General features: G+C 43.6%; 1 protein-coding gene across 2 annotated transcripts in view; it reads left to right on the plus strand.

The window, feature by feature from the left end:
* carm1l (coactivator-associated arginine methyltransferase 1, like) overlaps positions 1-13,065 on the plus strand; it is a 62,812-nt gene that overhangs the window by 42,193 nt on the left and 7,554 nt on the right. For both annotated transcript variants that reach the window (XM_079524329.1, XM_079524328.1), the window contains exons 6-7: positions 10,809-10,919; positions 12,773-12,950. In XM_079524329.1, the coding sequence (XP_079380455.1) occupies positions 10,809-10,919; positions 12,773-12,950 (289 nt within the window). The remainder of the gene's footprint in view (positions 1-10,808; positions 10,920-12,772; positions 12,951-13,065) is intronic.

Genomic DNA, 13,065 nt, shown 5'->3' on the forward strand with positions numbered 1-13,065 from the left:
ATATAAAAAAAATAAAAAAAATTTTTTATTTATTTTTATTTTTTTGAAAAATCGATGGGTGGTCCAGCTCTCTATATGGGTGGGCCGCGGCCCACCCAGGCCCACCCGTAGCTGCGCGCCTGGTCCAGACTTCCCAAAACAAACTGGTCAGGCTACTACTTGGCCTCACTTCCAGAACCCACCTCACCCCTGCCCATTTTGATAGGCTGGAATGGCTTAAGGTTGACGACAGAGTACAGCATTCAAAGCAACCAAAGGTACGGCTCCCCCATATCTTGCAAGTCTGATTGAACCCTATGAACCCTCCCGCTCACTCAGATCAGCCAACGCAGGGAAGCTGGAAGTACCTTCACTAAAAACACCGGGACAACGCTCCACACGTCCCAAACTCTTCTCCCTCTTCTGGCTCCAAAACTATGGAATGCACTTCCCGTTACAATCAGAACTGCAGACTCACTCCCAATCTTCCGCCGTAGTCTGAAAACCCACCTCTTCAGACTCCATGATGGCCCGTAGCACTTGCCCTAGCCCCGACGACCTTGGGCTCTTATGTAACTTAGATAGCATTTTATTTAGATAGTATTTTATGTAGACGTATATACAGTAGCATTTTATGTAGACATAGCACTATATAGTATATATGCATGGTTTCGTTATATAGATATTCCACTGTTACGTTCTTAGTTTACGTATGATTCATGATAACTACATTTTTATGTATATGATGTATTACCATGTTTTTTGTTCTTGCTTAATGTAAGTCGCTCTGGAATAAGAGCATCTGCTAAATGCCTAAATTGTTATATTCATGTTAATTGAATCCCCTGACTCATTCAAAAGAGCACCTACAGTATGGACGGCTACAAGCGAAACTGGCCCCTGTAAAAAAGTCCTCCCCACCCCTTTTCCCATACTGTACATGTTTTTCCTTTTTTCCTTTCTTCATAAAGATGATTTCCTGTTTTTCATAGAAGTGTATATTTGTCTTGTTCATATGTTCTGATGAATTGAAAATGGAGGACTCTGATGTAAACGTTTTAGTCTGTATAGTGCTTTTCATGGTTTCGTCCTCAAAGTAGCAGTTTTTGTATTGACTTGGTCTTTTTTTTTTATATATAATTTTTATCTCACGATTTTGTAACCCCTTTTTCACCCCTGTGTCAATTATCTAATGTGATCCTGGGCTCTACACACCCTCCGCCAACCTAGTCCCCATATATGGGGGACATGAGGAGAGCAACGGACTTGATTGACTTGGTCTTTTGTTTGAAATGTATACCCATTCTACATTTTCAATCAATCAATCAATCAATCAATCAATCAATCAATCAATCAATCAATCAATCAGGTTTAGCCTGGTTAGTTCCAGAAAGTGGGTTCAAATGGACTAAATCACCCTTAACAATAAATAGATAAATACAATGGATTATTATGGGCTAAATCATCCTTCAATATGAATAAATAAATTGTCCTCAAGTGACAATTATTTCATTCTGTCATATTCCCTCAGGACCCTCAGTCACTACACTAAAATATACACAGAAAACCCCCTCAGATCAGTTCATCCAACCATTTAATTATATCAGCTTGACTGACAGCAAGTTGTGGCCCAATTAGAAGAGAGACCTACACTGAAAAGACTATCAGCGGAAGTTGCGGGATTTTAGCGGAAGTATTGCCCAAGGAAATGACGTTGATGCTTTACAAATCAGTTTACATTCTCCGCGAATGAAACAAGTGTTGTGATTGGTCGGGAAAATATCGTATCCGGGGGAAATACATCTGACTGATGTTCCGGAGGATACATCCGCCCGATAGCTTCTCTGCCTTACGTTGTGACCAGGCTCTTCTTTTCGCAGAAAAGTAAGCCTGGGACCGAGGCTAAAACCTGTCTGAACTGAACCTGAACCAACCAGTGCCTAGCAGCCTGTTGCCTGTGTGCACACTGCACAGAACTGCAGATGCAGCAGGTGAAACAAATCCCAATTACATGAATCAGAGTGAGAGCAGACTAGCATAGGAGCCACTTCAGATTGAGAAAAACGTGCTCATATATCAGAAAACGTCATAGCATAATAACATCAGTTGTGTACAACAAAACACAGCATGACTTTAGCCTGTTGTGAGGAGCAACGTCGAGTCATCTAAAGCATGATGTGCTGATTTCATTTGCAAGCCTTGGTGAGTGACAAACAGTGTTTGATGTATTAGCTGCTAGGTGGCTCTACATGTAACATGAGTGAAGTCCCAGTACTGCTGAATTGAGTAATTTAAAGTTTGTTTGGTGTTATGCTAAAAATCGTTTTTGCACTAAGATGTATTATTTCATGTGGTTAAAAGAATGTGTTCTCAAAGTCACTCATGTTTTATTTCTAGTGTCTCACTCAATTGCTAGACTCTGCCATTACTAATTTGAGTGTAATGGATAAACACCATCAGTGAGAAGAAGATATATTATATTTGAACTATTGTTGAATTGAATTGTAATTGTTACATGAATGTGACTTTGAAAGGTTGAATATATTTATTGCCATCAGTATTTGAAGTGAACCCATATGCAGCATTGTGTTTATCATGTATTGTGCCTCTGGCCTTGCTTCATGCAGGTCAGGTTTTTGGTTTGGATTCATCTGTTCTGATTCAGCCTGACTCAAGGATGGCGAGCTTCCTGTGATTGGAAGAACCCAGACCAGTGAAATTCTCCTTTGGACAGATCCATAGCCCTTGTCCCCCCCCAGTGTGGTAGGAAATTGTCACACACACACACACACACACTGCCCTGCAAGGAGCAGTGCAGTACTGGGCGGTGATACACACAGACAAACAGAACCACACACTAGAACTGGACATTGTCACACGCATACTGCATACCACCTACCCTGTGAGGAACAGTGCAGGACTGGACAATTAGACTAACACGTGCACACAACTCTCTGCCCTGCAAGGAGCAGTGCAGGCCGTAACAGTGGATATTTAGCTGTTAGCTCACTAAGGTTCAGACACTTTGTGTCTTTGAGACTATTTTATAGCCACTTAGTAGTGTGTGTGTGTGGGTTTATTGTCATTGAATGTGTTTTGATTTATTGTCCTCGTTATTGTGTGTTGATAATTCTGGATTCAAATCCTAATTGATTTTTTAAATTCATTGAATACTGATCTGAACTGGTTTAAATACTGCAACTAGTAGTTGCATACAGTGTTTTGTCAGTCCCAGTAGTTGGCTGCACCCACAGATTTAGTAGTATTTGGGTGCACCCACAGATTTAGTACTAGTTGGCTGCACCCACAGATTTAGTAGTATTTGGCTGCACCCACAGATTTAGTAGTATTTGGGTGCACCCACAGATTTAGTAGTATTTGGGTGCACCCACAGATTTAGTAGTATTTGGCTGCACCCACAGATTTAGTAGTATTTGGCTGCACCCACAGATTTAGTAGTATTTGGCTGCACCCACAGATTTAGTAGTATTTGGCTGCACCCACAGATTTAGTAGTATTTGGCTGCACCCACAGATTTAGTAGTATTTGGGTGCACCCACAGATTTAGTACTAGTTGGCTGCACCCACAGATTTAGTAGTATTTGGGTGCACCCACAGATTTAGTACTAGTTGGCTGCACCCACAGATTTAATAGTATTTGGGTGCACCCACAGATTTAGTAGTAGTTGGGTGCACCCACAGATTTAGTAGTATTTGGGTGCACCCACAGATTTAGTAGTATTTGGGTGCACCCACAGATTTAGTAGTAGTTGGGTGCACCCACAGATTTAGTACTAGTTGGGTGCACCCACAGATTTAGTACTAGTTGGGTGCACCCACAGATTTAGTACTAGTTGGGTGCACCCACAGATTTAGTAGTAGTAGGTGCACCCACAGATTTAGTACTAGTTGGGTGCACCCACAGATTTAGTAGTATTTGGGTGCACCCACAGATTTAGTACTAGTTGGGTGCACCCACAGATTTAGTACTAGTTGGGTGCACCCACAGATTTAGTACTAGTTGGGTGCACCCACAGATTTAGTACTAGTTGGGTGCACCCACAGATTTAGTAGTAGTTGGGTGCACCCACAGATGTAGTAGTAGTTGGGTGCACCCACAGATGTAGTAGTAGTTGGGTGCACCCACAGATTTAGTAGTAGTTGGGTGCACCCACAGATTTAGTAGTAGTTGGGTGCACCCACAGATGTAGTAGTAGTTGGGTGCACCCACAGATTTAGTAGTAGTTGGGTGCACCCACAGATTTAGTAGTAGTTGCGTGCACCCCCAGATTTAGTAGTAGTTGGGTGCACCCACAGATTTAGTAGTAGTTGGGTGCACCCACAGATTTAGTAGTAGTTGGGTGCACCCACAGATTAAGTAGTAGTTGGGTGCACCCACAGATTTAGTAGTAGTTGGGTGCACCCACAGATTTAAAAACCCTAACATTTAAAAACCCTCAGATTGGACAATCTTGAGAAACTGTTTTATTGATATCAATTATCGCTATCATCGTACATTTGATAGGTGCTATCAAATGTACAGCCATGTGGCCTAGTCGGTAACGCTTCATAATAATGACCCGTTATAAAACATTTATAAACGTGTATAAGCAGTTCATAGACTGCTCCAGTTGTAAGCGGGAGATGGATTTCTGTGATAAACGGGTGTACAGACCATTACAGTAATCTAATCGGGGGGGTTATAAAGGCGTGAATGACTTTCTCTAAATCGTCAGCTGTTGAGTGTCTTGACGCTTGTTGGGACAGATTGCAATGTTCAGCCTCCAATGAGAGTGTCCAAGGAGGACATCCTCATCTCGGGCCAGCTCCTGAACATGATTGGTCAGAAACACATTGACCTGCTTCATGGTATATGTTCATTATTAGTTGTGTATATAAACTGTTTATACATGTTTTATCATCATTATGAAGTGTTACCTTCACTGCCCTGCAAGGAGCAGTGTGTGGCAATTACACTTGCAGCTACATGAAAGTTGGCACAAATAAGATAAGAGGTCTTTATAAACATGCCTAGAAGTCCAATGCACTATCCATTGTGCCACAGAGCCACATCACATAGGAGCCAATTGAGGTCTTAAATATTTAATTATATTATTGAGACCGCAGGTCGCATTTACTATGAAATCGTGCATTTGTGGTCTCACTGGTCTGCTGCACTCTGAATGTTCTTCCCTTGCTGCTTGTCCTCTTGTTTCATGATTGTGTTTGAAGCCATTTTCGCTACAGCAGAGACACACTAGTAGACTACAAACAAACACTCACTTGCTTGCCACGTACAGTAACTGAAGCTGAACCTGGGCAGCGGCCTGACCTCATGCTTCCTTCTATGCATGAGGAGTCCAAGCTGCTTCTTTTCACCTGACCAGGGAGAGTTTCCCCGGCCGGACGTAGCGCGTGGAAAGAACACGTTATTCCGACCAGTTCCTTTCCCCTCCATCAGGCGCCCCGGCTGGCCACGGGGAGGTAGTTTAGAGACCAGGATTACTCTTAGAGTATATATGAATAGAGACGGCACCCGAGTTCTCCTCCCATCCACTTGCATTAAGTTGCTCTAAAGCGCATGAGGCGATTTCACTCCTCCTTCCGGGTAGGAACGGAGTGCAAGACGCAAAGACCGTACGGCCCAAATTTGTGCATGTACAACTTCCTGGTCTCAACTGCGCATGTGTCTTTCCTTCCATGGAGCAACATGGCGTCGCCCGTACGGTCTTCGTGTCTCGTCCTCTTTAGACAGTCCTTGGGAGCAGATACACGGTGTGCGGACAACCCTTCTTTCTCGCTGTACCTACCCTAGGGGACACGGGGAGAACATGCAAACTCCACTGAAAAGCCCTTTTTGCCAACCCCGCCTCGGGTATGGGCACTGATGTGGAGGAGAGAACACGCCCCCAGCGCCACATAAGAGCTTGATATAAGAATATATAATATAAGAATATTTTATATATATATATATATATATATATATATATATATATATATATATAATATAAGGAGGCAGCAGGTGTTTAACTCTGGGGTTGTTCGTGTTCACGAAGGTCTTCCGGTCACTCACGAGGTTTGTTGGGGGAACAAACCGAGTGTGACTGATAACGTTTTCTTGGCACCACAGTGGGGTTTTCCTAGGGAGCGACCGATTATCGTCAACGGCTGATTATCGGCTTCGATATTTTTTGTATTAGTATTGGGGGGGGGGGGGACGTCTTATTTATTCTCATAAATGTGCAAACATGCACTCTCATTGGAAACAGCAAAAATCCGGTAGAGCACGGTTGTAGGGAGATGTATAGCTGCGTGTCTCTGTAACAGCGGAGACGGCAGGCTCTAGACACACAGAGCACAGCACATGCTCTGCATTCTTTCTCCCCCTCACACACACACACACACACACACACACACACACACTCGCTAACGTTCTGGACCAGGGCTAGAAGGTGTAACCCAGTTGTAACCATAAGCTTTGCTGTTTTCATCTTGAATTAACCAAACTAAAATCCACACGTGAGAGGGGCTGTCGGAGAATTCTGAACTGTTTTGCTGCAGGACCAAAGACCATGTCAAAGGTGTATGTCATTGAGCGCACCAGTCTTCACGATTCCCTTCTGTTGTGTGGCGTTATCGAATACGTGAACATACGTCAACAGCATACAAGTCTACCAATCACACAACATGTACCAGCCGTTTCAAGTCCTTAGCCATGACACCCACTATTTGTGCCAATTAGTCATTAAGAAACTGGGCCAAATGTGAGCAAAGACGCGTACCAGGCTGTCCCAAGGGTATGTGTTCCATATTATTAACCTTAAACGTGGCCGTAATGGACGCACAGTGGCTGTATGACAGAGAGTGGCTTGGACAGGGAATTGAGCGGAGGTGTTCTGCTGAGAATACAGAGGTCTTGAAGAAGCTATCGAATGTACATCCATGTGGCTCACAAAGGTTCAGACACTTTGTGTCTTTGAGACTATTTTATACCCACTTAGTAGTGTATGGGTTTATTGTCATTGGATGTGTTTTGATGTATTGTCCTGGTTATTGTGTGTTTATTTCTGGATTCAAATCCTAATTGAGTCATTTTGAAATTCATTGGTGGTTTAAATACTGCAACTTGCTGCATACATTATTTTGTCAGTCAGAGTATTTGGGTGCACCCACAGATTAAAAAATAAATAAAAACTTAGATTAGACTTTTTCTTTTTTACTTTTTAAATTTTTATCCCACGATTTTGCAACCCATTTTTTCACCCAATGTCAATTATCTAATGTAATCCTTGGCGCTACACTTCCTCTGCCAACCTGGGGCGCAGCGGACTGACCTCATGCTTCCTTCTATGCATTAGGAGTCCAAGCTGCTTCTTTTCACCTGACAGGGAGAGTTTTCCCGGCCGGACATAGCGCGTGGAAGGAACACGTTATTCCGACCAGTTCCCTTCCCCTCCATCAGGCCAGGCTGGCCAGGGGGAGGTAGTTTAGAGACCAGGATTACTGCATGGTTTTTGTGAGGGTACCTACTAGGGATGTCCCGATACCCTTTTTTTCGTTTCCGATCCGATTCCGATCCAACAATTTATGTGTTAGCCGATACCGATGCTTTAAAAAAAAAAAAGTGTAAAGTACATGTACTCATGTTGGTTGCGTTATCACGTAGAATAACGTGAAGTTTAGCCCTGGTGATGTTCCACTTTGCATGCACACACACACACACACACACACACATTATATGCTTATTATATTTCAATAATCTTCTCTTTATTTTAACCAACCAAGGCATCCCTTTGCACTACATTTTACTAGGGCCTTTTATACAGTACCTTTCTAAAAGACAGAGGGAACTGTTAATTGTGTACCGTCACTTTAAATGCGTAATGTATACATCATCGTACGTTGGTGCACATTGGAATACGTCACGTATTATGTGAGACTATTCAATCGATCTGCGGGAGATATTATAACTAAGCTTCCTCCCCGCAAATACATATCATATGCGGGGAGGAAGCGTCAGTGAATCCTCGCTATGAGTCTGGCCGCGCCAGGCTAACAGCTGACGGCTCCCGTGTTGTTTCGACTCGGTGCAGACATGATGCAAAGGTATCGCATTTGGGTTTAATACAATGCATTATTGACAGATGCATTAAAATGTAACCAAACTTTTCCACCCGTTCCACCCACGGCGCAAGTTACCATGAGCGTCAGACCACCGTGGCCCAGTCAGTTTAGAGTTTATTTGTCCAGTCTAACTTCGAAGAGAGGGGGAGAAAGGAAAAACAACAAAAGATAGTCTACTTGCATGGCAGCCCTTGTGCAATGTGCATGCAAATTTATGTTAGTCGCAAACTACAGCAAGCCGCCTTTGTTTTAAATTGTCCCCCATTCGCACGTCGGCAAAGGCGTTCACACCTACGGCTGGAGATTTCAATACCGGCGGCCCCGTCTCACCGTGCTGCGCGCATTACGTGATTAAATAAAATGTGGCATCGGATTGGTGCGGGGCGTACTTGCCGATTCCGATATGACCAAATAAGGGCATATCGGAGGGCATTCCGATACAAGTATCGGTATCGGGACATGCCTAGTACCTACCCTAGGGGACATGGAGAGAACATGCAAACTCCACACAGAAAGGTCCTTTAGACAATCTTGAGAAACTGTTGAATTGATATCAAGGTACCTCATTATTGCTTATTGTCATGTTTGTCGCATTGTTTTATTTTTGTTTTCTATTTCAATTTACATAAAATTCAGCTGGCCACCTGAAGGTGATTTGCATCTGGTCTCATTATTTACCCCTGTGGCTCCAGTAGACGAACCTACTGTAACTACTAGTCCAATTTATAATCCTTCGCTGTAATCGGGTTACTGTTCGACACTAACTTTACGACACAGGTGTTACATGATGGTCAAGATTAAATGTATCCCCTTAGTAAGCAAGTCGGCTCTATAGCTCAATGGGTAAAAAACCTAAAAATGTCAGTTCTTCAGGAAACCGTGTTCAAATCCCGGGGAGAAGCAGAAAGATGCATAGTGCTGCTTTTAAAATCAGATTTTACATTGCAGTTGATAAGATATGGCCGTCTGATAAACATTTATTTTACTTAACTTAAAGTATCCAATGACCACTTGTAGCAACTGCCACACATGTTATACAATGATTTATTTTTAATATCAACATTTAAAAGTGTATGTTGTATTATTTAATATTTCTAATAACGCCATCTGTCAAGGGTAAGGTCCTATATATTCTGTGCTGTCTATGTTGTGATTTTGTTATTATTTGGGGGGTTTTAAAGATTTGATGTATTTTGATTGACACGGGTCTGGAGTTGGACTGACGCCCATAAAGTAGGCAGAGGTTACCGGCTGTCAGGTAGACCTGGGAGAGAGACAGACAAACAAGGAAACGGAGTCTACGAGGGACCTGGACATGTTTGTTCTCTAAATCCAAAACATCTCTTTAAGCTATAGCTACCAGAACGATTGCGCTCACTATATGAAGAGGCCGCTCGAGACGTTCTTCTAATTGGTGAGATCGTTCGTCATTTATTTATTTCTTTCTTCGTCCCGCGAGGATCCGAGGTGTCGTTCTTCCTCTTCCTTTGGAATACATTCAGCTGGATTACCACGCTACGGGGACTTACTTACTTTATTTACTACTTTACTACTTCTACTTTACATTGGAGGGAGTGTTACGCTGGAGAAACAGACTTTGTTTGGAAACACTCACGGAACTATACTAAACAATAAGCGCGGGCGTGTGTGAGACACGCACACACGGACATTCGGTTCATCCATTCATTCATTCAACTCGCTGTGTAACCTGTCTGCATAACTGTACTGTTGATTCCATGATGAGATAAAAGGTTAACGTGAGCTTTGCTTCTGACTGTGTTTGCTGCTTGTTTATGTAGGCTGTTTCATTGCATTCCACTTTATCAGTTGTATCCTAAGAGATCATTCATAACTCGTAATTTAAATAATGGTAACAGTGATAGTAATATCTGACCGTTACACACTTATATGAAATGGTCATACCATTGACCTCCATCACCTCAGAATCTTGCTGTGCTGACCCCCACCAACAGTGACCATATTTCGGATTAGGGCTGCACAAAGTTTCAGATCTCATTTCGACACTTCCAAAGCCAGCTCATTCTTTGGTAGACTTGACAAAGAAGCTGTAGCAAAACCATGGTATAAAACTGCACATGAACTACTGTCTTCAGAGCAGTAGTCTTGACTCTTGAGTGCCCTACTTTACGGCTGTGAAACTTCGACAACCTTACCATCGTCACATCCAGCAGCTGCAGCGGTTCCACCAGATGTGCCTGTGCACAACATCAAATACCAGGACAAGGTGTCAAATGTCAAGGTCCTGCAGAATTGGTGTACCCAATATTGAAAGCCTGATCATCGAGGCCCAGCTCCGGTGGGCAGGTCAAAGCCTGACAACCGCATACCAAAGAGGCTGATGCTCTACGGGCAGCTGAAGGAGGGACAGCGTGGCCTGGGAAGACCCCTTCTCTGCCTTAGACACACTGAAGGTCAACCTCCAACATTGATACAGCAAACTGGAAAAGGTGGAGGCACCAGCTTTACCCAAGGCATTGAGACCTTTGAACAGGCAAGAGCAGCATCAATCCAATACAAGAGAGAACACCCTTGAATTCCCTGCAGTGTCTGTGGAAGACTGTGCTCTAGGGGTAAGGGCTACGCTCCCACATGAGGAGCCACGCTAGGAGACTGGAGACTAGGATGCATAGCAAGTGTTACTGATTTTTTTTCATCTCTTTTGCTTTCTGTCTCATTCTGTCCAGGTGGTTCTAAATGTGGGCTGTGGTTCTGCTATCCTGTCTTTCTTCGCGGTCCAAGCCGGAGCAAAGAAAGTGTATGCTGTTGAGACCAGTCCCATGGCCAAGTACGCCCAGGTCAGTGGTGACATTGTAAGCTAGCTTTGCCTAGTACTGTACACCCCCTGGACATGACTCTAGTATGTCGCAGGGACTTAGCTCCAATCCAACCCTTAATGCTGAGTGCAAACTGTCGAGCAGGGAGGCTTTGGGTCCCACTTATAGCGTTGTTGGTATGATCTGGTCGGGCATCGAACCCCCAACCTCCCAGTCTCGGGGCACTCCTGGGCAGGACACTCTAACCTCAAGACCACTGAGCTGAAATAATGTTCGTACTAAATGTAGTACTAAATAATTTCCCGATACATTGGCCAAACCAATACAGGTTATATCAGTCAGGCTCTAATTAACACTGTCAGGGTTCCAGGTTCTAGTCCCTGTGTAGGTCGATGCCACTCATGTTCAGTAATGCTCAGTAATCCTACCAAGCCCCGTAAATACTGAACATATACATGAGCAACCATTAACAATATTGTCTCCAAATAACAGTAGGCTGGTGGCCGTTAATTTTCCCCGGATCCATATATATTCCTTCTGTCCAACATAATTCAGGTCACTAAAAGATTTTTTTTTATTTGAGAGAGTCCTGCACACTACAGCTTAAAAAGAAACAAGATCGTTATTAGTAAGAAGCCTAGAGGACAAGGAACATTCAATCCTTTCATTGTCAAAAATGGGTTGGCATGTATGTACTGTATATACGGTACAGTAGTTGTGCATACGCATGTGCACAGTATGTGCACGTGAAGGTGATAAATCTGTTATCAAATTCAATCATCAAGTCGGTCATGAATACACTCGCCCTAGCAGTAAGTTTGTGTGTGAGAGGCACTGTGATCATATTTCCAGGGTTTGGTGGTTTAGGTTTTGGCTCCAGCAGAGCTGGCATACACACACACACACAGAGAGAACATACAATGCACATACTGTTACAATGCACACGCACACATAGAACACACAATGCACATATTGCACACATAGAACATACAATGCACATACTGTACAATGCATACAGTACGCACGCGCGCACGCACGCGTATGCACAAACATACCCAGAGAGAGGGAGCAAGAACGGGGGGGAGAGATCTACAGAGCGTGGCATTCTTGGTAGTTAATGGGTTGAGCCGACATCTGGACCAGCATTCAGTTGGGGGTGCTGGTGAAGGTTTCATTTCAAAATACAAACTCACCATCAACATGATCCCCTACGTCTAGCGCTGTACAATTGTACAGTGCTGGGGTGTACAAATGTAGCGGAGTATGTAAATGTAACCAAATGGTGTGTTGGCTCTATGTACTCTTGAACTGTACGACCGATGGTTCAATACAGTTCTAGTTAAAACGATAGAAGTCCGCACACAGCTCTGCTCCACAGTGCTTAATTTATTAAAAGATCACACCTGTGTGAACTGAGTGGTGAGTATGTCAGTGACGTGACATACTAACCATAGCAACCATGCTTGTTTTTTTGGTACAAACACGGGTACACACCCACAAAGCCAGTTGTTGGAGTGGTTTGCACCACTCAAAAACAAGAAATGATGACATAGTCATATTTGTCAGACGAAACAGGCGCTGTGTCAGGCATTGTGCACCTGCCCCCTCCCCTCCATTTATTTACATGTTGATTTCAGCTCTGATATTGATTTCAGACATGCTCTAGTATGAGAGTCTGCCAGTGCTATTAACTAATATTGGATAAAATATAAATAAAATCTGTTTTTCTCCTCTGGTGAAAAGCTGGAGGTTGCACGATGGCAGGCTCTCAGTCAAATCTGGTCACCATCTGTCCAGCAGATCGGCTGTATGAGCCAAATGTTGCATTGACATGTTAAAACGAGGTGCGAGAGCATGTGAACTCCTGTCTACAGGTGTTGGTGCAGAATAACCACCTCTCAGATCGTGTCGTAGTCCTGGAGGGGAAGATGGAAGACGTCACATGCCCAGAGATGGTTGATGTCATCATTTCTGAACCAATCGGATACATGCTGCTCAGCGAGCGGACGATGGAGAGCTTCCTGTGTGCCAGGAAGTGGCTCAGACCTAACGGTAGGAGGGGAAGCACTCTTTTGTGCTTGGTGGAACGCACTACTAAATGCTTGCCTTGCTAGCTTAGCTTTTGCCGCCGGGGAGCGCTCGAGACTTGGCTCAGTGCGAATATCCG

This window comes from Electrona antarctica (assembly GCF_951216825.1).
Source record: "Electrona antarctica genome assembly, chromosome: 16".
NCBI lineage: Eukaryota > Metazoa > Chordata > Actinopteri > Myctophiformes > Myctophidae > Electrona > Electrona antarctica.